The sequence below is a fragment of the Coffea arabica genome, chromosome 2e (genome assembly GCF_036785885.1).
Source record: "Coffea arabica cultivar ET-39 chromosome 2e, Coffea Arabica ET-39 HiFi, whole genome shotgun sequence".
In the NCBI taxonomy this organism is placed as follows: domain Eukaryota; kingdom Viridiplantae; phylum Streptophyta; class Magnoliopsida; order Gentianales; family Rubiaceae; genus Coffea; species Coffea arabica.
This window is the reverse complement of record NC_092313.1, coordinates 17,244,669-17,271,910: the sequence shown is the minus strand read 5'-3', so window position 1 is coordinate 17,271,910 and position 27,242 is coordinate 17,244,669. Positions and strand designations below refer to the sequence as shown.

The window sequence follows — 27,242 nt, the reverse complement described above, 5'->3', positions numbered from 1 at the left end:
GTGCCGCTGCAAGCGTAGACTACCATGACTGACTGGCCCTTAGCCCTAGACAAACACTTACGGAACGTCTGAGACTTTGACATTTGATTTGACGACCAAATTTAATACTACGTACTACTCTATCATCATCAATTAGTTTGCCGATTTCTTTGACATGTCTAGTCAAAAACAAACAACCCGGGTCAAGCATGAACAACAAGACCTCTCTCTCCTCTTCTCCTTTTTTTTTTTTTTTTTTTAAACATTTTTTTGGGTCGAAGGAAGAAAGGATCCCCGAGGATTTTTCTTTTTTTTTTTTGGAATAGAGTTTTGTATTGTAGTTTAGAACAGATAGATTATACAGTAGTTGTTGTCATCTACGAAAAAAAAACAAAGAAAAAACAACTGCCTTAGCTCCAAATCTATTGATCTGGACAACAAAATGGTATTACTTAACTGGCCCATACTGCTGCTGATCTTCAAAATTCAGCAACCAACTTCGCATTCCCTCATATGTTATTGTAGATTCCAAAAACTCCATAAAATTATCTTCAGTCCGCTCTTTAGTAGCCTATTGCCATGTCTATCCCAAACTAAAGAAGTTTAATCCAATGTGACAACCAAGGATTTAAATTAGGTGGGTAAGTGTTTTTCCTACCAAGATCATACCTTGACCTTGGGCTCATAGCAAGTCCTTTAATGCGTGCAATGAATGGGCGAGCTGAAAACAAAAACAAACTGGTCAAAAATTACATTGAAAGCCCAACCGCCACCTCATTTCATCTGCCAACAAAGAGTAAATCAATGAAACCAACTTGTCCTTAGTAAATTGGCCACCAAGGGGATTTTAGATCAGGCGTTTAAAATCCTGCAACTACACCCACATATAGCCTGGTTGGATTTTTCCTTTCCCTTATGCTAGGATAGAATTGGTTATAGATGCTAGATGCTACCATATGAGGTGAAAATTAATAAACGGACCTCTGTTCTTTTTCGGGAAAAAGGCGGCCAGCTCCATTTGGATTAGCTATTTTTTAAGGTATTTTAAAAAAATTTTACTGTAACAGAGTTTTTAGAGCATATTTTGAGATATTTTTAAAAAATATTTTGAAATATTTAATAGTAGTAGAGTTTTTAAAATATATTTTGAGATATTTTTTAAATATTAAAAAATTTTAGACTATTTTTTAGAATACCTTTTAGACTACTTTTTAAAAATTTTTATTGAAAAACAGAAGGATCCAAACAGACACAAATAGATAAGAAAGCAGAACTGCATTAGTCAAATGTGTAAAAAAGATAGAGAGCATGTAGTACTCCCTCACAAACGCATCATGCTGCAGAATCATTTCTGAAAAAACAGATCAAAATGTTTGTTTTTCATATCTAACATATTGTAGTATACTAACAAAGCGATGCCACCATAGTATTTCGTTTTCTTATGCTACAATGCAAACCACCACTGTTTACTCTACATCCAGCTGAAATAGCACAGCCAACACTGTTAAATTGTTCGTATCAGTCCACTGCCAAAATGAAAAGAAGATAAAAGGGCAGCTTGAAGATCTCCTGTAATGTTAATAGAAAGATCATATATTCTATCAGGAAACCGGGCTGATTATCAAACAATTCATTAGGAGATTTTCACCTTTCCCAACCTGTGTTTTCATCCATAATTGGCTGGCCCACGAAGGAATTACACAAGGCCTTTGCAGGACTCGCTCTGCAATGCAGCAGAAAGTACTCTACTACACAATTCCTGCACTGTATACAGGTAATCAATCAATAGTCAGTTGAGATCTCCAGACTCCAAAAAGCCCACATCAAAAGTAAAACCTCCGACTACATACACGTGCTCAGAAGGAGGTGGGAAAGTCAAGTCAGTCGGTGATGAACCGAAAGAGTAGTCAAAGTGGTATGGCCAAAGGTGAACCGGATTTCTTTCTTTTGACCCTCCTGATTTTTCATTTTTCTTGATTGCTTTATGTCTTGGCATGAAAGTGTGCTTTTCTGAGATATGTTTGCACCACCAACTGTGAAAGTATAATGGAAAAACAGTGCAAGTGTACAATAATTCCCTTCCTTCATCAAAGAAACTTATCAGGACCCAATGGCAAAAGTCCGGGTTCACAGGGACTAGAACATCACTTGGGTTTTTAAGTGGTTTAGCCTATGGCCCAACCAAGCTACTACAACTGCCACATAAACCCTTTTCACATTCTCATCTATAAATCATTGAAAACAAATGTTTGTCCATTATCAATGAACTGTCATGATCTACTGTTTTTCAATTTCCTCCAGCATTACATAGAACAAGACATTTGTTCTGGCCCCAGTCCCTGAATAATGATACCCTCCTAAGAAGATACATCATATTTCACTCGAGAATAAATAAAATATACAAATGGGTTGACAGAATGCTCTCCTAGGATAGGAACATAACATGTGAAATTCAGGAGTTATATTGAAAGCCAAAGCACCTCAAAATGGAAATATGTCACATCAAACAGGCAAAAAGTCGAAGAATACCATTTAGCACATTGAAGGGTGAGGACAGGGAGATGAAGCTAAGGAAAAAAGTCTCGGACTTAATTTGTCCTCAGATTCAAAAGAAGTTACTGGACCAAGCAAATGTTCTGGCTGTCAGGAATGTAATACGGTAAACTTTTATTAATCTAAATCAAAACTAGACTTTCCTCCGCAAGTCATACCTGCTATGTTCAAAAGGAGAGATCAGAAGCAAGTACAATTCAGTGCTTATACAAACCAAGCAACGACTTTTCTCTCTCTTCAACTCTTTTCTTAGCAGCTTCCCTTGCTTTAAGCGCAGCTACTTCCTCTGCAGATACAACTTTTGGCTTCTCATCTTGCCTTTTCCGCTTGTGGAGAGTGAGTTTCGAAGGAGCACCCTTGGCAGTTCTCATAGGATTTAATGCATTTGAAACAACGGGCCCAGGTGGAGGTGCACTTTGAGAGGTTACAGAACCTTTATTATGCAATGTTGATGGTCCAGTTTCTGATGATGATGGCTTTTTAAGAGCAAGTTTCTTTTGGATGGATCCTGAAGTAACGCAAATTGACGCAAGTGCCTCTTCTTGTGGCACCCATTTACCTGCTCTTTTACATATTACACGAAAACATTAGCAAATGACTTTCCAGGGAGCAATAACTCAAAAAACAATGAAAAAGGACAATACCAAGAGCTTCAGTGTAGTAGAAGCCAGAATTTGGATCATAGTAGAAACCACTGGTTTGATTGTAGTAGTAGCCTGATGAGCCGTCCATCTCCCACTCTGTCATCAGAAAAACCATTCAGAATAAATACTCCAACTACAACCAAGAGATATGCCACTATTGAATTATTTATTGGGAAACAGAAATGTAGATCGAAATTTCACGCCAAAAAGGGACAAGGTAATTTGAAAGATATGTTTACCACCAGAAAACCCATTAGCAGTCCCATTGCCATCACCTTGAGTCACCAATGCCTGTAAATTAGAATCTCTTGCTTCCTGGAAACTTGCCATATCCTTCTGATAGCTGCGCTTAGCTTTCTGTCAAAATTTTTTATTTAAACACTACATGAGTATTATTGATGAATTCATAAACATGATGGTGACAAAAATTGAAATCATTCACAATCTACAATTTGGAAGGTCCAGAATCAAATTTTTGTTCTCAGCCAATTAGACTTGAAAGTTATGGAAGAATTTCATAGCACAGAATACTGATCAGTGATCACACCACATAAAAAAAATGCTAACGATGTTAAATAGAATCAAGAGAGATCTTTGGAAGTGTAAACCATTTTACTTCCATCTGATACTTCTGTCCATGAATATATCCATCAGTACAGACTATACATGCACAAATGTTAAACAGAAATGCACAGCGTTACCGGACACACAGCAACTATTAGGGTCTGGTATGACTTTCAAAATCAACTACACCACGACAATGAGCATATTATACCAATGACAACCCTCTAGGAATCAACAAAACTTAGATCTTGCACACCATTGCTCAAACTGAACTGGAAACACACACTCATAACTAACACTATTAAAATGTAAAGGAGATGTTCAAACCAAACAGGAAATACTTACTGCTTCAATTTGTTCAAGAGCATGGGCAGCTTCCTTTTGTTCTTTCTCTTTAGCAAGTTTCTGCTCTCTCATGGAATTTAGCCTTTGGGCAACATTATCTTTGTGACGTTGACCAAGCTCATGGTTCCTAATGCTGGAAGGATTGTTGGATATGAAAATTTTGCAGAAGTCACACCATTTGTTACCCTGACTAACCCAAAACTGGAGAACCAGAAACTAAGTCAGTGTACGGATTTTAGAGTACAACATTCCAGACATACATGAATATTCATATTTCAAAATCCACACATTAGCAGCAAAGGATTAGCAAAAACAGAGTGCAACTAAGAAGATGTAGTTAGTTAGCACTAAGCCTAAAGATGAATAGAGCTACTTGGCACTGGAGCCAAACGCGGACCAATAAAAGCTGGTTTCCAATGAGTTCGTAAATTAATCAAACCATGCCCAAACAAGATTTTATGTTCCTTAACTTTTGAAACTTGGTTCAAGAAGCATAGAACTTGAAACTTTATGAATAAAAGTCAAGCTACTTGAGCTTCACTTGGATAATAATCAAGCCAAGTTGAATTTAATCTCATGGGGAAAAGAAAACCAAAAGAAGCTTAAAAACCATAATGTGCCGCTTATTAGGCTCATTTAAGCCTCTCTATGCTTAGTAATGACTTGTAGGGTGGGGGAACCTCTAGAAAAGTCAATCAGCGTAAAATTATTGGGATCACTTGTTCTGAAGGTTATTAGATATTAATACAAGCGTCAACTCCTTGAGATGTGAATAACTTCGTTTGAAGGTGCATCAAAGGAGTGGGAGGGATAAAGAGAAACAAATTCCATTCCGTAAATATCTTACAATCCAACTAGGGTTAAAATTGAGGGAGCAAGAAGACAGCTTTTTTCATGACCGAATTTCGGCTAATATTAAGTCAATTTGAGAAATATGCAAGTGCGTATGATCATTAAACAAAAATCTAACAAACCAGAGGTTTAATCTTGTGATTATTCACCGGGAAACTGAACTGCAACTGACAGTATAAAAGCCTCGAATAAACTTCCAAAAGAGAAACATCTAGGAGAAAGGAAGGGGTGGATCATACCTCAGTCATGGCTGAAAATCGCAGAAGTTACTGAAGCAAGATTGATAGTACTATAAATCTTTAATTTTCAAGAAAACAGCAGATTTGAAGCGTTCTGGAGGGTCAATTGATGGAAAGACTCCGACATTCAAATTTAACGGGCTTTTCTGGCAGAAACCCTAGCGCAATATTCCCTCCCGGAATTTACACCTCCGTTTCTATCTTTCTTTCTCAACTAGTCAGACGCACAGGTCAAGCCAAGGACACGATTTTAGTAAAGAAGTTGTTATTAGGAAAAAAATGAATGAGTAGAACGAGAACGTTTTCTATTAAAGCTAGCACGCCTTTTTCTTCTTATGAACTTTCTCACGACCTATAAATACTTCTCTTCCTCCAGATGCTAAAGGTAAATTACAACCCCTCTTACTTGTCTCATTTCTTTGTGCCGAACCTTCTTTTCTTTCTCTCAATTACTAACTTGAGCATCGGAGACAGAACGGGGAATCTTAGCCCTGAGATATCTCTCCTTTGCTTCTTTGTAGTTGTGAGTGCAGGGCCTGACCCACTTACTTGATGAACCGGCTCAATCAGATCCGTGCAAGCACAATTTAGTACTAAGATAAAGATAGATCAAGTAATTTTTGCTCAAAGTGACAGTTTCGCGATTTTGATTCTTTGATTCGAGTGCTTGAGTTCAGCACATAATAGAGTGTGATTTGGACAAAAGCATATATTTTTGGAGATCTTAAATATTCTTAAAAAGAACAGGGCGGTGTTAATAACATTCTTAAAATTATCATTCACGCCCATCTCTTTAACATTTTACCTATAAACGATAAATTTTGAAGTAGGTATGTAAATGAGTCAAACTCAATTGAGTAATTTATGAGTTTGCTCATTTGAGCAACTCGAATTGTTTGATGAGTTTCAGTTCAAATCTAATATGTGAATCTCGAAAACTCGTCGAATTTAATCGAACTCAATTAAGTTTCATATACACACATATGTTATTTATTAGTATTAAAGAGTCGACTTTAAAGAGCTTGATAAACTCCAGCTCAAGTTCAAATTCAAATTTTTTTTCGCTCGAGGTTGACTCGATTTGACTGCACCCTTATTTGGAAGAGAAAGAGAGTGACAAAATGAGTGCGAATGAAGCAATATGCTTTACTATTTGAATTGTATTGTGTTGCTTTTGAAATAATTAAAGTCATAATGGGTTAATTTTCTAAGGCCTAGTTTAGGAGTCAGGAGAAGAGAAGAAAGGGATACAAAACTTGAGTTAGAAATGGCAAGAACACAATATAAGATTATGTGGAAAAGAAATTAGTATCAAAAAAAAATTGTAACATATTTGTGATTTGGTGTATGTATATAAAATAGTGATTAAAAAAATTAAAAAACAAATTCATAATGCAAGGAGAATTTTTTTTTTTTTAAAAAAGATCAATCCAAGCAGACCCCTTTGAAGCCATGAGTGGGAAAAAAAAAACTTTCTTAGATTTTGTGTTTTACTCATCTACTTTTAAATTCTAGATTGTGGAGGTATATTATTATGATGAACAATTCAAGTCTTTTTAATGCAGCTAAACTCACTTTCTTTCTATTTTTCTCCGGTTCTCTCCAGTTTTATTGGAGAGACAATTCAGCACTTGAAGGTTAAGAAGTCTATGTCAAAAAAAGGAAAAAAAAAAAAAAAAAGGGTTAAGAAGTCCCAAAGAACGGAAAAGCCTCAATTTTCACAGTACCTTTCTGTTCTCCTCTCTTTTCTCCTTCTTCCAATCCAAACTGCTTGGCTTAATGTGTTAAAGCGCTACTAAAAAACCTGTTAATTGGCGGAAAGCAGTCAATCCATCATCAAAATTCAGATGAAAACGTTGCGGGTCAGCGCCAGTGGGTCGGTTTACCCACTTCACCACCTCCGCCGCCGCCTCCGCCTCCGCCATATCCCTTGATCCCCTGCTACATATCACCTCACAAAGCCCAAAACTTCCATCTCCATCAAGTTTCTCTTTTCCAACGGAAAAGCAAGAAAGGCACACCCCCAAAATGGATCAATCCTTCATGCTGATGCTATCCAACCTACTACACCTCCACAACCACCTGGACCCTACCACCTCCCTCCTCTCCGACCTAACTTCCTCCACCTCCTCCTCCGCCTCTTCCTCCGACGCCACCTCACCCACCTCCCTCCTCACCTCAACCTCCGCCGCTCCTCTTCTCTTCTTCACCATAGCCTCCGTCCTCTCCTACCTCGCCTCCCAACCCCCTTCCAAACCCTCCAACAGAAATACCAAAACCCCCAAATCCGCCACCTCTAATAAACCCCCCTCCTCCTCCTCCCCCTCCACCGCCAACGCCGAATTCTCCGTCTCCGCATTCCGGGCCCTCTCCACCGAACACATCTGGGCCATGGAAGCCCCTCTCCGCGACGCCCAATGGAGATCTCTTTACGGGCTTTCTTATCCCGTCTTCACCACCGTCGTCGACAAGCTTAAACCCTATATCACTCAGTCCCAGCTCTCTCTCCCTTCTGACTACGCCGTCGCCATGGTTCTCTCCAGACTCTCCCATGGACTCTCTGCTAAAACCCTAGCTTCCCGGTATGCCCTTGAACCCTACTTGATTTCCAAGATTACCAACATGATTACCCGATTGCTCGCCACCAAACTCTACCCAGAATTCATCAAAATTCCGGTGAGTCGACGCCGATTGGTCGAAACCACGCAGGGGTTTCAGGAGCTAACTGCATTGCCTAACATATGTGGGGCGATTGATGGAACAGCTGTGAGACTTCATAAGCTAAAGTCTGACATAATTAACCCTTCCATGTATTATTCCAGACACGGGTTCCCTTCGATTTTGCTTCAGGTTGTCGCGGATCATAAGAAAATTTTCTGGGATGTTTGTGTGAAAGCCCCCGGTGCGTTTGATGACGCTACTCATTTTAGGGATAGTTTGCTGTATAACAGGTTAATATCGGGGGACATCGTGTGGGATAAAGCGATGAACGTGAGGGGGCAGCATGTTAGGCCGTATATAGTTGGGGATTGGTGTTATCCCTTGTTGTCGTTTTTGCTTACTCCGTTTTCTGGGAATAGAACGGGGAATCCAGCGCAGAATGCCTTTGATGAGGGGATTATGAAAGCGAGGAAGATGGTGGAAGAGGCGATTGGGTTGCTCAAGGGGAGGTGGAAAATCCTTCAGGACTTGAATGTTGGTCTCAATCACGCTCCCCAGACGATTGTGGCATGTTGTGTGTTGCATAATTTGTGCCAAATTGCAAGAGAGCCGGAGCCTGATCTCTGGAAGGAGCCAGAAGAGAGTGGTTCAGCTCCGAGGGTGTTGGAGAATGAGAAGTCGTTTTATTATTACGGTGAGAGCTTGAGACAAGCCTTGGCGGATGATCTATACCAACGACTTTCTTCAAGGTGACTGGAAGAGCATCATCATTCATCCCTGTCGGCTGATGCTTTTTAGCAGCTTTCACTTGACGAAGCTTTCAAATATAAATCCCTCTTCACATGCAATCTAACTCGCCACAGCTGATCCTGACCCCTGTGTTTTTCCTTCACATCTGCTTTAATTAGATTCGGTTTGTAGCGAATTTGTAGCTGTTCGGGAGAGAAGTCGACCTGAATTTGGCCTGACACTAAATAGGTCGGATGAAGATTTGTAACTATCTGCCTTGTTCTAGTTTCTGTTTCAGTCTTTGATGTTTATTTTTGGTTATGCTAAGCTTTTTTGTTTTTCTCTATTACCGTCAAATTATGCTTACAATTTTGACCGATAAGATCTCATTATAGGATTTGAATGTTCCATGTCATATGCTTCGAGGATGCAGAGATTCGGTGACATTTGGCAGATAGATGATTGTGGTGCTACGGCGGAATGCTTTCTTTTCATTTGCTTTCGCCTCAGATCTTTTGGGGGTACCTGTTTGCTGGTGTTGGGCTGTGTTGTTTTACTTTGTGAATTGTTTTGTAATTTTATTTAAAAGCAATGCCTGTAAATGACATGATGCCCAACCAATAAAACCGTGGCCCCTTCGGCCATGCCTATGCCTTTCCAAAGTTTTTGTTTGAGCACTCTAATTCTTCTTCACTCGGCTTCAACCCGAAACGTGTTTAGGGTATTTTTTATTTCCTTGTACAGTTATTTTTTTTTTTTTTGGGGGGGGGGGGGGGGGGGGATATATATATATATGTATATATATAGAAGCTGGTGTAAACCATTAGATGAATATTTAGATGTTTATTCAAGATTAACTGAAAACCATTAGTTCTTTTTTGTTTATAAAAAAAAAAAAAAACCGTTCGTATTTCTATCTCAATGGCGTCGGGCAGTTGCTGGTCTTCTAGGTCATACTGAAAATTACGAAAAGTTGCAGGGTCCTCTCTCGCATGATAAGCATTTGGAAAGATCAGTGACCAGTGCTGAGTGCCACTTGATTCGAATCCGAGTCCTGACAAATTTTTTATTTATTTCCGAAAGTAAACAATCTGGTTTCCGCAATTGCAATTAATGATTTAGTTCTATCAGATTATGATGGAAAATCAACAGAGAACAAATACAACCAGATTACTTGGAAGCACAATTACGTTGTGGCTTTTACAATGATCAGACAAAAGTATGAATTTTGTTGGCTGCAGAGGTACTAACTAACTACTTCGACCCACCAAATCTTAGGTTAAAGTTGAAGATGAAGATTCAGAAAATTTATCAGTTATTACTGCTGACAGTGGAGAACTTCATGTTAAAGGAGCACAGACAGCCACGTCGACGTCGTCGTCGGCAAAGCAAATTAATTAAAGACGCAACCGAAAAAACAGTTGATGTTGCATGGGGGCGACAGAATCTTTGAATGAGTGAACAGCAAACTACTAGGAGAGCACAAAAGAAGCAACCTAACATGCGGATACGTTTGAAGGTGTTTTAATACATCAGCAGAAGAAGATGAATAATGCGCATAGATTGCTCTGCAACATGGCTATAAACAGAAACTACTGCTCTATACATGTAATTGCCTTATCATATGGTTTTTTGTCCAACAGCAGACAACTTCTTGCTTGATGTCAACTGCAAACCACTCCCACCCATCCAATCTAATTACAGTATACACATCTTGGTCCTCCTACATCTTTGATTTCTACTGAAGCAACCACCATGCCATGAATAGAGATTTCAACTATGATATCTATGTAATTTAGCTATAACATTTAGTAATCCGTGTGAAGCAATAATATTAGAGAATTGAACAATCCTTGTACCCGATAGGATCTCTGACGACTTCCAAGAAATGGCAAAACGATCAAAGTAGGCACAGCAGTCTACCATCTGGATCTGAGGTCAATCAAAAGTGAAATTGATGCCCGGTCAAGCACCCAGAGCGCAATCGGCGTGCCATAAACGCCTACAATTTACCTTGAAGACAAACTGAAGGGGCAAAAATTGCCAGTGCACCGAGCGTAGGAAACTTTTGTGCCAGAGCAGAATTCCGTTTCCAGTTTTCAAGGCACTTTTGAGTGTGTTCTGGTAGAGGGGCCGTGCAATAATTTAACAAATCCAAGGAAGCTAAGCTTCCCATCAGTGTGCCTTATCCAGTCATGAAGTACGGCATGAACTGGCACTGAAGGACCAAGTCCAAGTTCCTGAAAGCATCATTATGTGTCGTTACAAAGTGATAAACAGAGTCACAATCATTCATCAAACTACGTCCTGAATAAATCAGCATCTATTATTCCTGAACATAAAACTCCCAGAAACATTAACATATCATGACTCCCAATTTGCCATGTCAACAAAAATTAAATAAGACAGGCGATTTGTTTATTTATTGGCTCAGAGGAGGAAGAGATCTTAGAGGCACTTGACTAACCGATGCAAGTTCTTCAATGACAATAGCTCGGTTTCCTTCCTTCTCAAAGACCTCATAAGCACCACGAGCATGTTCTTCCCAGCGATCAAGTGCCTCCAACTGATGGACACTGGATGCAGCCGCACAAAACTCTTCAAAATCCATCTTTCGATATTGAAGTGCATTTAGCTGCCATTCAAATTAATTCAAACAAACAGCAGCTAGATCATCAGGAACAGTCTCACATAGAAGTTAAAAAGAAAGTCACAACTTGTCTTATTACCGAGGCAAGAAAATCAGGAACCCTGGAGTCCTCCATAGCATCTGTAGAGTTCTTCACCAATGCCTGCTTACATACAAGACATTAAAAGACAAAATCTCACCGACCATAAACAAAAGAATTCACAAAAATCTTGTGCCCCTGGAGAGGGGACATATGTTGAAGAAAAAACAAAATTAGAAAACTGCTGAATGAGTCAGGAGTCGTGGAGCAAAGGTCTCGTCACAGTTGATTCCTTCCTCTTGGGAAATTATGTACAATTATTTTTTTTTAGCAAAGTTTAATGAAGCTCATGAATATTCAAAATGGGATTAGAGCATTTGCTTAAATGTGAAAGTTGGAAATTTGATTCCACAAGCCAAAAACTACTTCATTTGGGTGGTATGAAAACAGGCAAACACTGCATAATCATGCTGAAACAACAAACCGTTTTGATGTTCTCTAATGTTATAGAGCCATTTTTGTTGGGCTCCAATAATGTAAACTGCTGCTTCAAATAGAAGAGTTCATCTGCAGTCAACGTCTTAGACAATGCCTGCAAAAGACATGTAATACGTATGATTGCAGTTTTCCAAGTTGAAGATTGTAGAACTCTTACTGTGCAATTATTCGGAGTCTCAAAGACTTTCCAAAATCCTATTACCAATCATACAACATAGAACAAATTATGCATTCTATTCAAAAGTACACAAAAGTAAAAAATAATCATATATGAAGTCCTACTTGATATCTTCAATAGTTAATAAAGCCAGAGGTTTAACACAAGACTGCAACCACACTTGGTTCTACTACACACAGCACACCTCCTTGTGCTTGCCACTATGGCTTACAGAAATTCCTCTAAACAAAACAATTTTGCACACTACCATCTTCAATCTTCAAAACAACAATGCAAGATACATAAAGCAATTTTTGCAATCAAAGTCATGTACAACTAAGTTCAAGTGAAGGTACCATAGCATCATGTTAGACACACACCCTTAAAGCAGCTTTCCGCAATGATGGTGAGCGCATGTAGGCTTTCATTAGTCTCAATACAAGAATATCAATAGGAGCTTTCACACCATTGTAATTCCGGATCCAGGGATGACCTACAACCAGAAAATTAACGATGATCAGAAGATACCAAACATAATCAAAATCAGCAGTTTCTGCAGCTGGAAATACTAACTTAGAGCCTGTGCAGCAGTCATCCGTTTACGTGGGTCTTTATTTAGTAGACGCTTAACAAAATCTTTAGCCTCTGAAGACAAGGAAGGCCATGGTGCTTCATCAAAACTTGGATCAGCTTTCAGCACTGCCCGGAAAATGCCTGACTCAGTTCGGGCCCAAAAAGGGCGACTTCCACATAAAAGAATATATGCTATTACGCCCGTACTCCACACATCAGCCTCTGTAGTATATGATCTGTGTAAAACTTCAGGTGCAACGTAATATGCACTTCCAACTATGTCATTCAGTTTTTCATCTGCAGAGGACTATAAGCACTGAATACAACATTGAAATTCAAATAGATGACAAATAGATGTTCCTAAGTAAATAAAATTCACCTGGTCTATTCCTAAGTAAAGTAAATATAATTCACCTGGTCTTACAAAATCTGATAAGCCAAAATCTATTACTTTCAATGGGGAGTTATCATCCTTCGAAGCATAGAGAAAATTCTGGCAAGAAGATAACTGAATAAGATGACCTAAAAACATTTGCATGGAGATTGTATAAACCAATCATCCAAAAACTATTATTAAAAGAAGACCAAACACAGGAAAAAGAGAAAACAAAGAAGTGCTGCATCTAAGAATCTAAATGTAAAAGGCAGCAAAAAAGCAGTATCAGTCAAATTTATAGGTGATGATAAAACTAAGCCAAACTAGAACATATAAATATGCTAAGAGGCCCTCCTAATCTAAATCTTAAGGACAAAAAAAGCCTACCTCAGGTTTAAGGTCACGGTGCACCACTCCCTGGAGATGACAGAAAGCAACAACATCTAGTATCTGTACCATGACCACCTTTGCATCATCTTCTGTGTATTTTCCACCTCTGTAAAGCATACACAAGGATAAATTGTGTAAAAATCTGAAAAGATCAGCAAACTTTGAAGCCAATTTCATCATGCTAATCAAAAATCACCGTGCAAGTATTCTGTCTAGGAGCTCTCCTCCTTGGCACAACCTGGAAATGCATTACATGCAGTCAGCATCCATTTGGAAGAGGACCCATAAAAGCTTGTCATGACCCATCCAAGCATTTAAAATTAAATATTAAGGAAAGAGGGGGGGGGGGAATGTTGCATAGTTTTTTCTGCTCTTATTACAGTGAGTAAGACCCCACTCAACCTAACATCATTTCAGAGATTTAATATACAACTTTAGTCCTTTTTGGAATGGAACTAAACATCATTCAATCTACCATCAAAGCTTGTTTAGGAACACAAGGAATTTCAGATTCTTACTCCATTGCTATATAAACATTATCTAGATCTTCAAATGCATCATAGAACTGTACAAGATTTGCATGCACTTTCAATGCCCGCAATATTTTCACCTCCCTTCTCACATCCTCAATGGCAATAGCTGTTGTCATCTGCAAAAGATGAAAAGTCAATGTGACCTTTTAGTAAACTTTAACAGGTAAACATAAAATGCACCCAAAATTTAAATCTAGTAAAATTCAAGATACAGTAAGCCACCTGTGCAACAATTAGTTCTCTGATTAAGCATCACATCATGATCATATGCAAAAAATGGAATGTCCCAGAAAAATAGCAGGAATGAGGAGTCAGTTTGAAATACATGAATAAACCACATCTCATCAAAGTGAATTTAAGAAGCAAGACAGCACTCGCAAGATACATATGCCCCTTGAAAATCCACTCTGCCAGGAGCTACAAAAATCAGAATATCCTGAAGGCAATGAATGCACAGGCAGCTGAAAATCATTGCACGGTACCCCCCCCCCCAACCACCACCACCACAAAAAAGAAAACCTTCTTTCTTGACCAAGTCCAGATACAAGGTAGTATCTAGTTAACCTTACAAAAGGCTTCAAATAAAAAATGATACCTGGCCACTATTCATTATGCTTAGTGCGAATACATCAGTTAAATTCATCTTTCAGTTTCACATACGAGATTAATTAAAAACCAGGCAGTATCTTTTTTGTCGAATTGAGTACAGATAAGCCGAAACATCACAAACCCGCAAAAAAAAAATAAAATTGTAGGAAATAGTTAAACTAACTTAACGAATTGAAGGTTGACATAAGGTTCTTAGTGTACCCAAAATGCCGTTCAGATCACCCTTCTGGGATTCGCTACAGGCTACAGAGGCAGAAAACAAGTACTTACTACTTAAAAGGAGGGTACCTTGTTCTTGGGGATGACCTTGACAGCGAACTTTTGACCCTTAAGATCACCTTTCTTGGCTACAGCAGAGCAAGTGTACCCAAAGTGCCCTCGGCCCACCTCCTTCACAATCTCATACTTGCTGGTGAACTGCTTTGAGAACCCAAAACTCTTATCCAGCTCCGCCCCGGCAGCAGCAGCATCCCCCTCCTCACCCTCCGGAATAGTCTCTGTACTTTTCCCGCCATGGCGCCTGAAAAGCACGGCCTTGATATGCTTCGCCGGCGACGGAGGGGGGAACGGGCGCTTAACTGTCCTCCTGGGAGTGGAGGTAGCACTTGGGGACGCGGAAGGCAGCGGAAGAGCCGGAGATTTCTTAGAGAAGAAGTAACGTGCAGGGCTGGGAGTGTAGAAGTTGAAAGGAGTAGACTTCTTATCAACAGCGTCGAGTGCCCGAGAATCGTCGGCAGCGGGAGTTTCGGGAAGTGGTAAAGGTTCTTCTAGGATTCGACCCGGGGTAGAATAGGGATTGCGTTTAGGAGGTTTAGAAGTGCAGGCTCCCATATCTGGCCCCCGCGCTCGCCGGAGAAGCAGAGAGGCCGAAACTTATAATGGCATTTCTATCTAAATACTAACAAGCAACCCGATGGGGGATAAATAGTAATGAAAGAAAGAAAAAGAAGAACAGGGGGGGAGGAAGGTGTGGAAAGGATTCTTTGAGATGAAGGTGGACAACGACTGAAGGAGTAGAGGAGATGGCATCAGATAGAGAAAGATGGGTTGGAGGCTGGGGGTTGAGGGAGAGGAAGTGTGGGGCTGACTGGAAAAACCTGGTGGACCCGTACGTGTGTGAGTTTATAACACTTTGCCCGCCGACCTATAGCCACAATCCTACTTCATCTCCCTACCCTAACAGATGTTAGGGATTTTTATTTATTTTTTAACCCCCACATGAAAACTTTTCTTCAACTTTGTCCTCAGTATTAATCACGCTTTGTCCCATTGTCATAAAAATGTACTCTTTGCTTTAATAATCTATCTACAATTACAAAGTTTCAATGTAATTATAATACTAAGTTTCAATGTAATTATAATACTAAGTTTCAATGTAATTATAATACTAAGTATATACTTTGTTCCAAATATTATTGATGAAAAAATTATTTGTATATAATTTTTTTAAAAGAAATTCCCTATATATTCATTACACTGTCAACATTTACTTGCATTTTAATTCTTTAATTTTCCTTTCAAGATAGAGTTTAGCAATTTCCATGGTCAATCTTTATTCACAATGAAGTATGGATAACCTTTATGCATCGTAATGTCTTTTGCAATCCATAAAATTAAACTTAAATTTTTTGAACTTCAAAGAATAGAAAAAGAAACAAGATAGTATGTAAGAAATCAGTGAATTTGGTATGAACAAAATATTTTGGCGAAATTTTAAGCATCAAAAGATAATGATGAATTTAAATTTAAACATAAAAATGACAATTATAAATACGTTTACTATAATACTTAGAATATTTGCTCTTGAGTAAGAAAGGATATATTTTGTAATAACAAAACGCTTAATAATAGAAAAAGGCAATTTAATCGTTACATCATTTTTTATTCTTTATTTTTTATTTGGAGGAGGGGGAGAGGGAAGGGAAGGACGATGGAGTCAAATTTAGGGGGACAAAGTGTACATTCTTTTTTGTTTTCTAGTTTAAAGGGACAAAGTGTGATTACTATTGTAGTTCAAGGAAGCAAAGTGTCATTAACACTTTTGTTTTCCAGTGAGGAAATTTTTAATTCTATGCTCTACATTTAATTTAATTTATACTCTATCGCTAATGTAACGGCCAGTTATAGCGGGGGACTAGTGAACTTCACAATTGCAATTTGCAAATCTACGTACAAGGGCAATTGTTAAATATTGGCATAGTAACTGTATCTACAGAAAATTATTATTATTATTATTAGGGTCTAAAAAATAACAACCTTTTTTTTTATGCATATTGTAGGGTTTATTTATCAAATTTAATCCCAAATATTGAGATTAAAAAACACTGCTCATTTTTCATACCACGAGGCGTGGCTTGCAAAATCCCTTAGGAGTTAGCACTTAACAGGATTCACAACTTTTTGTAAAAAGTTTCCTATATGGTGGTACTGCTATCAAATTTTTTTTTTTTTGGGTGGTCTTTGATAATTAGATTTTTTTTTTTTTTTGAAGGAATTTCATAGTGAGATTGAAAGACGATATCAAGATTTGATGCAACTCTGTCTAGTAAAGTATGATTTGTCAATGTCTACAACCTTCGTAAATGTCTGAGTAGTAGCATTTTAGGATAGTCCACCCGTGGACTGGACTGCCAGTAGCCGTAATTATTAATTTATGCAAAGACAAATTGCAAACGGCATCGCCGTGCGTAAAACCTAAATGGTTTATCCCGCCCTCCATCACTAAACATACACCGAACCGACCGACGTCTACCGGTCAAAGTCGTTGATTATCTTCCCCGGACGGTGTTGGAGGGTGTGATTAACCAACTAATCAGTAGTTTTTTGGTTTTTTTTTTCGAATTTATTTGCCAGTTCGCGGTATTGTCAGGAACAGCGATATTGAATTAAGAAAAATATTAATTATCTGTAATTCATTTTTTTTTTGTTATTGAATTAATAGAGAGTACGTATACGGTACATCATACATGTTGAGAGGGGAGACCACGTTAGGTGCATGTCTATACTTGACGTGATGACGTACGACTTCTCTGATGATGATTGATGAGGTGGCTATAACTATTAAGGGGCAGATGAAATTATGAATTGCTTCTGATTTCCAATCACGTAATTAACGATTTGAATGCTTGTGAGCCACAAAATCATTGCTATCCAATTTAATAGCCTTTAATCATTTTTTTGTGGTTGCATTGCATTGCCTTCTCGTTGGAGCTGGCGAAAAGTCCAGACGGAGAAGGACAAAGACGTGAGGCCCATTTTTTACGTCATTAATCATTACTGCCGCTATTTTTCACCCCCAAAAAAAAAAAAACTTGTGGAACCTGAGCGACTGCTCATCACATGATCACGACACAGCAGAAGCTTTGTAGCTATCCATCAACTTCAAACCAAATAACCCCTCATGACGCATAATAAAGTTCAATTGGACGTTTCTTTATGACGAATTTTTCCATATTATGTGCAAACCCATTTGTATCTTATCTCTGTACTAAATTCAATTCATGGAAGTAGAGTAGGTAATTATAGGAGGAGTATAATTTTGTGATGACGGTTGTCGTATTTCAAAACTCACGCTTGTTAATTTGCATCCATAATTCCATATGTTAAAAGACTTTCCTCGGCTCACAATGGAACATGCAGCAGCTATCCGAAAGAGCGCGCATTCTGAATAAATTTAGTCCTGTGCAATAACTCGTCAATCACACGAAGGGTTAGATGCATTAGACAATACAAATATCTCAGAAGAGATTCGATCCTAGATTAACAAGAAAGTATGATACCAACTCTACCATTTCGATCGAGTATTTCTATTGTTGCATTGCACATACCTTGACAGGTATATTTTGGCATGTTATTTTGCTCTTGCTTTTGAAAAATGGTAGACCAAACAAATGGACACCGACGAATGCTGCTAGTATTATTATTATTATTATCCATTATGCAGTTTCTCGTGTAGATTGATTGCCGAAATTAAGTTGGCCTTTCATTTTCATTCAGTGGAACGTACTAGAGCCAGCTACATAGCTAACTAAGAAGCTCTCTACAACCGACTTTATTGTGGCCAAATGAAGCTTCCGAACAGTTCATGATCAAGTGGCGTAGCATTTTTTTTTAGGATTATTATCACTTTACCCCCTATTTTTTATAGTTATTATCAGTTTATCTCATAATATTATATTTTAGTCAATTTATCTCCAAACTAACGGTAAAAGCAAACAGCGTTATATGATTTAGATGAAATGACATACGTAGTGCAAAATAATAGTTGACGACAACAATGTCCATTTCTTCCAAAATTGCACTGGACGGAAAAAAAGACACGTTACATGTGAAAATAAAAGGTTTAGACCTACGAAATAGTTCAGATGATTTTTTTATACTTACAAACAAGTTTAGATACGTCTAGAAAAATTTCATATTATAACCTTGTACTACAAGTAGTCAAGAAATTAAGAGAAGAAACAAAAATTTAAAAAATTAAGGGATTTGTGAATGATTTAAGGAAAAAAAAGAATAAAAAAGTATGCATATCATTTTAAGAGAAAATGAATTTTTAAAAAAATCAAGACAGTTGTAAATATTACGAGCTTAAGGATATTTTCATCCTAAAAATTAGTAACAATAAAGAAAAAGTCACATGGCCACCTTTTCAGTCAACTTGCTGAGTTGGCTAATGGAAATACAGTAGGAGTAAAACTGATAATAATTATAAATGTTAGGGGATAAGGTGACAATAACCCTTGAAAAAAAAAACTATTTCACCCCTTTTGACACTCTTTTTTCTCCCTAACTGTGGATACATGATTCAAATTCTGAATGAAAAAATTCTAATAGACATTTCCTGGCCATTGGTCGACCACAGCGGTCCATGTAACATTTGTCTTTTGATTATTTTGCAAATGAATATGACCTGATTAAACGAAATTTCAGCAAAACAAAGGAAATATACTTAAGTTTTCAGAGAAATGAAACAGTAGTAACACATTTTATTTGAATATAAACAAAAAGGTATCAAATAGGAAAAGAGTAATGCATTTCCAATCATAAATCGTATCGAGTAAACGGCTCGGAAAAACTTTTACTTGTTCCATCGCGCTTCAATATGGGAAAGTCACGTCTTTATTGACGAATTAAATGAGCCCAACTCTTTTTTATTTTCATCAATTTGCTGCCATTGGCTTGAAATATCAAAAGTTCAAAACTGACCTACCACCATTAATGGCGCTCATGAAAGTTGATCAGTGCAAAATCTGGAGCTTGCCACTTCCCCACAGGCTACTGTTGGATGCGCATACGTGTAATCTAAGCAACTCAGCTGTCCGGTCCAGTCTCGTCAATCCACCGCGTGCTTCTATTGACTCGAATTTTCTCCCCTTGAAATTTGAATGATGCACTACTCTACTAATAAAAATTTTGAAATTTAATTTTTGCATTCTTTTATTTCGTGAAATCAGATATTACACATAAGATGCATTCGATAAAATTGAAGTGTGAAAACTGAAATTTGAAGTCTAAATATATTAAATTATTGAATTAATTTAGTACTAAATTTGATACATTTGAGTGTATATCAAATTAAATGTTAAGTGAATAATTCATTACTTATTTTTTAGTGCAAATTTTGACTAAAAAATTCAGTGTCATTTAATTAATTCAAACATTCTATTTTTGGTTATCAAATGCGTCTGAACATATTAAGATTTAAACACATTAAATTTAAATATCGAATTAAGTTATCAAACCACAAAGTTATTTTGTGTCTATGGTTAGACACAAAGTTATTGCGTGAAATCAGAAATTACATTTAGATTAGTACTACAAACTATACAGTTATTTTGCGGATATGGTGATTCCAGATTATAGTGGGTTCAGACTTTGCCTCCTTAATTTGCTAAAAGTGGATAGCAAGCAGGTGTTAGCAAAAACTGAAAAGGGGGAAGAAAAAAGGAAAAATGACCGGTTTCATCCCTATATTTCGTAAAAAAATTATTTTCGTCCCTCACATTTAAAACGAAACAAATTGGTCCTTCACATTTAAAAACCAAAACTTTTACATCCTAGAAATCAATTCAGTTGTGAATCAAACCATCTAACAACCCGGTTGCAAATTTTAGGAGTAGAATTGGTAGATCACTCGCAAAAATATATTTCTAACAAATAAATTAAAGAATTAAAAAATTTTAATTAAAACCCATTTGCTAATCTAAACTAACCCACTAATACATTCAACTAGTACTTAATACCACGATATCTGCCAACTGCCTAAGCAAGATATTATTATATCGGCGTACGCATTACTCCGACTGCGAACAAAGATCACTCCGCTTAGTAGACGACGAGTCAGTCAGACGAGAGATTTGAGACTTTCAATTGGAATTTCCACTTTCCACTTTCCACTTGCCAGGACGGCCTTAACTTTTCCTTCCCGGGCCGTCCATTTCTTCTAGAACACCTTTTTTTTTTTTTTTAATTTCCGTTATTTCTTTGTGTCTTTTCCGACTTGACTGATTATTAATGACACCAAGTCTATTATTAGCGCCATTTTTAGGCAAGAAAAAGAAACAAGTACCTTTGTGCAAGAGGAGAGGCGTGGTCCCTCTTTTTATGAGTTGCTAATGCTAGCTCTTTCTTTCTTCTGTTTTTTCTTTTCTTTTCTTTTTTTCGGGGGTGTGACAGTGTATCGCCCTGACGCTAACGTTGCATCCAGTTTCTTCTAGAAATCAACATGGATAAGCAGAGTAAATAATACTCCTACAACGTTTTTACTTTACCCTTTCCCACCCCCTCCAATCCCACCCCACCCCAAAAAGAAAAAAAAAAGAAAGAAAGAAAGAAAACAAACCATTAACTCCCCTTGGCCACAAGTAGTGGTTAGGGGTATCTTTAATGATAATGACGGTGGGATTGGAGTTTTCTCAAAATGAGGGAACACAGCCGACCTTGGATTCTTTCAGATGCTTATAATTTAAGCGTAATCATAACTGCATCATCTCATCATCTCTAGAGGCTGAAATAGTGAACAACAATATAGCGCCCCCCCCCCCCCCCCCCCCCCCCCCCCCCCCCCCCCCCCCCCCCCCCCCCCCCCCCCCGGCTCCTTTTTTTTTTTTTTTTTTCTCTCTTTTCAAAAAGTATATACTAACTTTTGTCCTAGCTGAAGATTAATGCATTATGTAAATGTTTTCCAAGAAATATGAGAAACGTTTCAAGTGTGATATTTACGAGGAATATTGCGGATTTGCTTATTGTTGACTTCCATGCATATTCCCTTTCCAGATTTATACATTTCTAGAACTGCAGCCTCACTCTCGGTGATATATTTTCCAATTTTGTGTGTAAATGAAGCTATATCATATGGTAGTAGGTGAAAGATTTTCAATATGCAGTAAGTTGGTAAAAATATCAATCAAAAAGATTTTCAATATGCAGTAAGTTGGTAAAAATATCAATCAACCACGCATAAGGTTCTTGATTTGACTCTGAAACCTTCCTTAGTTCCATTCGAATGGGAATTTGGAGAAAGAAAGAAAAAAAAAAAAAAAAAAAAGGGATCTCTGCGTGGAAAGGATACAGATATACGGGCTGACGTAATTGTATGCCCCATAAACGGTTCCAGATCAGTTAAAAAAGCCTTGGGCCAACTCTTGTATTAATCTCCTCCCCTTTATCTCTCCTAATGCACAGCACCGTTATGTCAAAATGTGTGATTTATTTGAGCCCAATGAAGATACAAATATCCACGAAGCCCACTGGGGATGCACACCTGGTTTTGGGCCTATGATGGATTCTTGTAAACCAAGTCCACGTATAAAAAAAAGTATTCTGCTTGGTCCTTTGCTACAAGAAAGGGGGAGGGACAGGGACGCTCATCCATAGCCCTCTTCTGGGCTTATGATGACAACAGAAGGGCTTCACCTCGTAAAGAAATTCATCCAACTTCAAGAAGACGCAATCCAACCAGCTCCAAAGCAGTCAGGCAAGGATGAAGGATGCCCCTTACAGCGGAATTAGTAATAATTTTGCCAAAACGCATGCTACGCAGTATATAGTTTCCATCAAGCAATTTCTAGACAGCAGAGCTCAAAAAGATGCCTTTACTTCGTCAGATAAAAGATCCCAACTTCAGTTAATGTCTCAAGTTCATCTAAATTCCGAACTACACCAACCAGGCTTTTGCTACAGAACATCATAAAAACTGGACTCTTCAGTTTAGCTGAATTTTATACTTTTGCTGAACCAGCTTCAACCGAGCCTCCTAGTCCCCCTCTCCCACACAAGCCATGCAGAGCAACACAATTGTGCAGCACTCAGCAATTTTTTCGTGCGCAGAAGGCAGTTAGTGAATTTTCATGCCATTATCAGTGCTACAGGGGGATCAGAAATCATAAGCTCAATCATGATTTTCCCCCACTCACTGTCCAAGATAAACATTTGGATCTTCCTCATCAGAATCAAACTCAACCTGCAAGCAAACACCTGTTGCAGTCAAGGTGATGACTAGTGCAGAAGTATAGCTGATTGATCCTTCACAAAATCAATAATAGAGAGAGAGAGAGAGAGAGAGAGATTCCTAACAAAAAATAAAATTTGAGCTTTAGTCACAATCCAGGAGCAGTTACGAAAAATGTGCATAATACCGCTATCTATCAAAGGAAACTCACATTTTCATCCTTGAACCACCGGCCATGGGCATCACGCTTCCACCCAGCTGAAATCAGCTTAAGCTCCCTCTCACGACGATTTTTATAATCCAATTGCTGCTGGAAGGCCACTTCAGGAGCTGCTACGACTTCGGTGGCATTGCTCTTTGCAATAGATTGATTTTCTTTTTTATAGTAGCAGATATCTGATCGGACATCTGGACTTTTATCCATTGTGCTGCACTGAGGAGATTCTCCAGCAAGTATCTCAGAAGCAGCTTTGTGGACCTGCTCAATTAAAGGCGTCTTTGTGGATCCACATCTTACTTCAGAACTAGTGCTGGAAACAGCAGTACTAGAGGAATCTGCCAATGCAATCCTCTTATTTATCTGATATTGTCTCGATAATTCTCTTTCCTTCTGTTCGGACTCTGCAGCTCGATGGCGTGACCCCTTCACATGCATCTGCTAAAACAAACTTTTAACAATTAGCAACCGAACTTGGGATAGCAAACAATCTCAATTCTAGCTCCAGTCCAGAAATGATGAAGAAACAACATAGCAATGCAGAAGGCCTCATTTGCATTGCATGCATGTGAAGGTGTACTGGTGCGTTCTAATATCTAATTCTACCCTGGACAAAATGCATGAAAATCGTTTACTCTCCTTCTTCGTCATAAAGTATCGTTTCTGCCTTGTACAACCATGTTAGCTCACATCCAATCGTCATTTTTTCCTCCCTCTTATTTCCCTCTACTTCGGTTCCCTCGAGTCTCCAGAAACCAAGACCATCACCACCTGCCCCAGGACTTGCTGGTGTCATTTTTTGTGATCTTTTAATCAAACCATATCCGGTTGATGCTTAGGGTCTGCTCTCAACCAATTCTGATTTTTGAAAAGCCAAAGTGATGGTCCAAAAAGCAGGTATCTTGTAGATTGTGATTTTAGCTCTAAAAAAAAAGGAAAAATCTAAAATCTAGAAGCTAAAAGCAGGTCTGATTCTTGTAATTAGCACTATAAGTCTCAAGAATCATACTAGCGGGCAGATTAATAGTATTCTGTCGTGCTCTCTCGAGTTGTAAGTTGTGTAAGTCCTTCCTCTACAGTAAGAGAAATGAATAAGAAAACAAAAGGCATGAGAATATTTTGAAGGCTCTACTTCTAACCCTTTATGCTGCATAAGAATGAGAATCAATTCAAGTCTCGATCAGTGGCACGGAAGTATGGTGAACGGTGGGAAGGAGTCGATTTCTCAGAAATCTACTTACTTACAACAATATATATATTCTAAATAAATCCTAATTCCAAAAAAAAAAAAAAAAAGGGAACGAAAACACAAGATTAGTGGAGAAAGGAGATAACCCTGAAAAAATGGAGGGACTTACGGAAAGCATTAAAGGGGTGTCAAGGACGGGATGGTGGGGGCAGAGCAGGCAAACCAACTTGCCGTTGGGGAGCTTCTTATAACCACACCCATCAATTCCTTCGATTATCAGATCATCCACTCTTCGCTTCCTGTACTGAGCCTCCCGACCCCAACTGTCTCCTCCAAACACACTCATCGCTTCCTCCCGCTCTCTTTCTTGATAAAAATTGCTTGTTCGCTGCAATTCTCAACCTTTTTTATGAGTTTCCCGGCGGAGCAGCGCTGCCATTTCCCGTTTAGCTGCGGAAAGTCGTTCCTGTCTGTCTCCATCTCTGGAAGAAGAGCGGCGTCGTTTTGTTTGTTTTTTTGACTCCAGATTCGGGTCGGTGTGGGTGACTCCGATTGTTCAATTGGATCGTACTGAGGGAATTTTTATTTATTTATTTATTTTTGTTCTTTGCTGGGGAAATGTTCAATTTGCCCAATTTACCACTTGTAATTCACATCGTTCCTCACTTCCCACTCATATTTTTGATGCACAATAATCTTCTATTTAAGTTAACCCAAATGGGAACTTCCAAAAAAAAAAAAAAAACCCAATGGGTCTGTCGTGGGCGATTAGCATGATAGCCTCTCGTACTTTTTTCGTTAAAATTACACATTCACTCAACTGATACAAATACAAATTTCTAACACCCAACTAATTAATAAAAGTGTACATTTTTGGTTAGTGAATTAAGTAAAAAAACATTTTTTGTCCAAAAAAAAATGCGGTGCTAATCTATTGTATACTGATAGTGTATGAACGTGTGAATTGAATGCATGTCACATAATTTCAATGAATTCAAAATTTTGATGCATGTAATACTCTTAGTATATGCACCGTTGACGTTGGAAAAGATTAGTCTAAGCATGCATGTTATAATTAGTTAAATGATTATTATGGCTAAAAGAAGAATTTTTGCAATTCAGCACTTAGTTTTGACGTGTAAACCATGATTAGAGAGAACATATCATTCGAATATGAAGAAAATAGGAAGTTGCAAAAGAATAAAAATAAAAATAAAAAGGTTCATCTAAATTGGCTTTTTTTTTTTTCCATACTTTGTTATTGGATATTAATCATGGGAACATTGTGGCAATAGCCGATCGGCTTACAGAAGAAAACATCATCATAAATGTATAAACCCACACAAAAAAAAGAAAGAAGAAAAACTCTCGTTATTTGCTGGAATTGATCAATTGGAACATTTTAATTTTGAAAATAAAATCACACTAATATTCGTTTTTTTTTTTGCCCTTTCCCAAAACGGAGCCGTCATGTACTGAATAATTTCAGTTCCAATGTATGAGTGGCATGACGGGAAATTTCATAGTCCCATTGCTGCAGTGAAAGCCGCCCCGTTCGCCGCAGGCAAAATAGTAAGGCTGCCACCACCTCAGCACGAACTCAAATCCTTCCCCGCCGCCTTGGTTCACATCTGCTATCTTCCATGCCCACCGCAGGTCGCATGTCAAGAAGCTCCGGTAGCTTGGCAATAGATACACGCTATGGGGAAATGGGGTAGAGTTATACTTGAACACTGCACCCAAAGGAATTAAGAATAAGAACCTTGAACATACTGGTGCTTCACATTCAAAAGATATATATATATCACGTATCACACCATGCATTTGTATATTTTTCTTGGCCCTTCATCAACGTACGTAATTAGGAAGCTAGCTCCATGCATCAATGAAGCAGGGAGAGGAAATGATTGATGAAACAACGCAATAAGTACGTACCTAGGGTGTCACCAAGATAGAAGGGACCGTTTTTGAGAGCCCAGTCGGTGTAGTTAAACCCGAAGTGCCAGTGTTCAGAACCACCGACTTCCACCCTCCTTGGTTGGCTTCCATTGGGGTGTCTGTGCCAACCGTAATTCCAGTTGGTATCCTGCTTGTTACCCAGAGTACCAACGCCCAATATGGACATTATAACCACAACTAGAACACCTGCTTTTCCATGAAATACTAGAGAAGCCATATTGATTTTTCTGCTCTGGAAAAATGGCAGATTATGAGCAGTTAGTTAGCTATCAAGTTTTGGTAATTGCGATGGGATATTTACCAATCAAAAAATGATGGGCATTTTATAGGCGGCAAACATACGCTTGCTACTTTGCTGTAGCAGTTAATTTGAACAAGTCAGACCTTTCGTCCAGTTGGGTAGGTCGGATGCAGAAATTATGAATAACGGACGAGTCTCGTGTGTTTTTCCAATCCCGAATATTTTTTATTTCTTCTCCAGCTTTTCAAAGTCCGCCACTTTGTGGTGAGATGAGAATCTTAATTTAATCCGCATGCAGTTTCTTTCCAGAATTTACCTGTTTTCCACTTTTTAACGTGTATGTATATGTATGTGTGTGTGTAGTTTTTCATCGCTTGAAAACATCTGATGTGTGTACGTATATGATTATATCACCGCGCATCTAAGTATTCACTATTTCCTCCCTGTCCTGTATGTGAGAAAACTTATTACTATATATTCTCCCTTAAAAAAAAAATTGCATCTATTCCTACGCTAAGTCAGTTTACTCCCTAATTGCACAACGAATAGCATTTTCTAAACAAACTAGCTAGAGATAACCAACCCCCATAACCCCCCCCCCCCTCAAAAAAAAGATTGGAAAGCAATTTTTCTTTTCGCTACGTTTTTCGTAAACACATTTTTCAATCATCTTTTTACTTCATATATATCAAATCGCTACAGTAATTATTTTACAAAAAATTTAGAAAAACACAATCCAAAACAAGCCATGTTTTTCAATGCGAATCGAGTATTCCGATGTGTATTGGAGATTTACATGCTTTTGCTAGCCATTCT

The 27,242-nt window shown here is 38.2% G+C and overlaps 4 protein-coding genes and 1 long non-coding RNA gene across 20 annotated transcripts; 1 reads left to right on the top strand and 4 right to left on the bottom strand.

Annotated features, from left to right (window-relative positions):
- Nucleotides 1-1,237: 1,237 nt before the first annotated feature.
- LOC113731385 (zinc finger protein ZOP1-like) lies at nt 1,238-5,879 on the bottom strand. 10 transcript variants are annotated; one of them, XM_027256646.2, is made up of 7 exons: nt 5,177-5,879; nt 4,086-4,286; nt 3,452-3,533; nt 3,177-3,272; nt 1,830-3,091; nt 1,638-1,743; nt 1,238-1,548 (listed from the first exon to the last, which is right to left on the bottom strand). In XM_027256646.2, exons 1-5 carry the CDS (start codon nt 5,183-5,185, stop codon nt 2,730-2,732), a joined length of 750 nt encoding a protein of 249 aa, XP_027112447.2. In that variant the 5' UTR covers nt 5,186-5,879; the 3' UTR covers nt 1,238-1,548; nt 1,638-1,743; nt 1,830-2,729. The 10 variants fall into 10 exon arrangements, with proteins under 10 accessions (XP_027112447.2, XP_027112446.2, XP_071935547.1 ...); XM_027256645.2 differs by having other exon boundaries at nt 3,419-3,533; nt 5,177-5,878; XM_072079446.1 differs by having other exon boundaries at nt 1,628-1,743; nt 3,416-3,533; nt 5,177-5,877.
- A 942-nt stretch (nt 5,880-6,821) lies between these two features.
- On the top strand, nt 6,822-9,228 carry LOC113731384 (protein ALP1-like). Its single transcript, XM_027256636.2, has 2 exons — nt 6,822-8,815; nt 8,962-9,228. The coding sequence occupies exon 1, from the start codon at nt 7,205-7,207 to the stop codon at nt 8,588-8,590; it is 1,386 nt and encodes a 461-aa protein (XP_027112437.1). The 5' UTR covers nt 6,822-7,204; the 3' UTR covers nt 8,591-8,815; nt 8,962-9,228.
- An 826-nt stretch (nt 9,229-10,054) lies between these two features.
- On the bottom strand, nt 10,055-15,495 carry LOC113731383 (CDPK-related protein kinase). Of its 3 annotated transcripts, none has more exons than XM_027256634.2 (11): nt 14,660-15,495; nt 13,748-13,878; nt 13,426-13,467; nt 13,227-13,335; nt 12,878-12,956; nt 12,464-12,760; nt 12,271-12,383; nt 11,720-11,827; nt 11,296-11,358; nt 11,034-11,201; nt 10,055-10,806 (listed from the first exon to the last, which is right to left on the bottom strand). In XM_027256634.2, the coding sequence occupies exons 1-11, from the start codon at nt 15,200-15,202 to the stop codon at nt 10,666-10,668; spliced, it is 1,794 nt and encodes a 597-aa protein (XP_027112435.2). In that variant the 5' UTR covers nt 15,203-15,495; the 3' UTR covers nt 10,055-10,665. The 3 variants fall into 3 exon arrangements, with proteins under 3 accessions (XP_027112435.2, XP_071935545.1, XP_027112436.2); XM_072079444.1 differs by having other exon boundaries at nt 14,642-14,764; XM_027256635.2 differs by lacking the exon at nt 12,878-12,956 and having other exon boundaries at nt 12,464-12,770.
- Nucleotides 15,496-21,772: 6,277 nt separating this feature from the next.
- Nucleotides 21,773-24,734, bottom strand: LOC113731382 (uncharacterized). 5 transcript variants are annotated; one of them, XM_027256629.2, is made up of 3 exons: nt 24,396-24,734; nt 23,032-23,478; nt 21,773-22,846 (listed from the first exon to the last, which is right to left on the bottom strand). In XM_027256629.2, the coding sequence occupies exons 1-3, from the start codon at nt 24,570-24,572 to the stop codon at nt 22,718-22,720; spliced, it is 753 nt and encodes a 250-aa protein (XP_027112430.1). In that variant the 5' UTR covers nt 24,573-24,734; the 3' UTR covers nt 21,773-22,717. The 5 variants fall into 5 exon arrangements, with proteins under 5 accessions (XP_027112430.1, XP_027112434.1, XP_027112432.1 ...); XM_027256633.2 differs by having other exon boundaries at nt 21,773-22,940; nt 24,396-24,730; XM_027256631.2 differs by having other exon boundaries at nt 21,773-22,832; nt 24,396-24,724.
- A 713-nt stretch (nt 24,735-25,447) lies between these two features.
- Nucleotides 25,448-26,465, bottom strand: LOC113729633 (uncharacterized). The gene is made up of 2 exons (XR_011841136.1): nt 26,162-26,465; nt 25,448-25,959 (listed from the first exon to the last, which is right to left on the bottom strand). It is a non-coding gene; the product is annotated as an uncharacterized lncRNA (long non-coding RNA).
- Between the last annotated feature and the right edge of the window lie 777 nt (nt 26,466-27,242).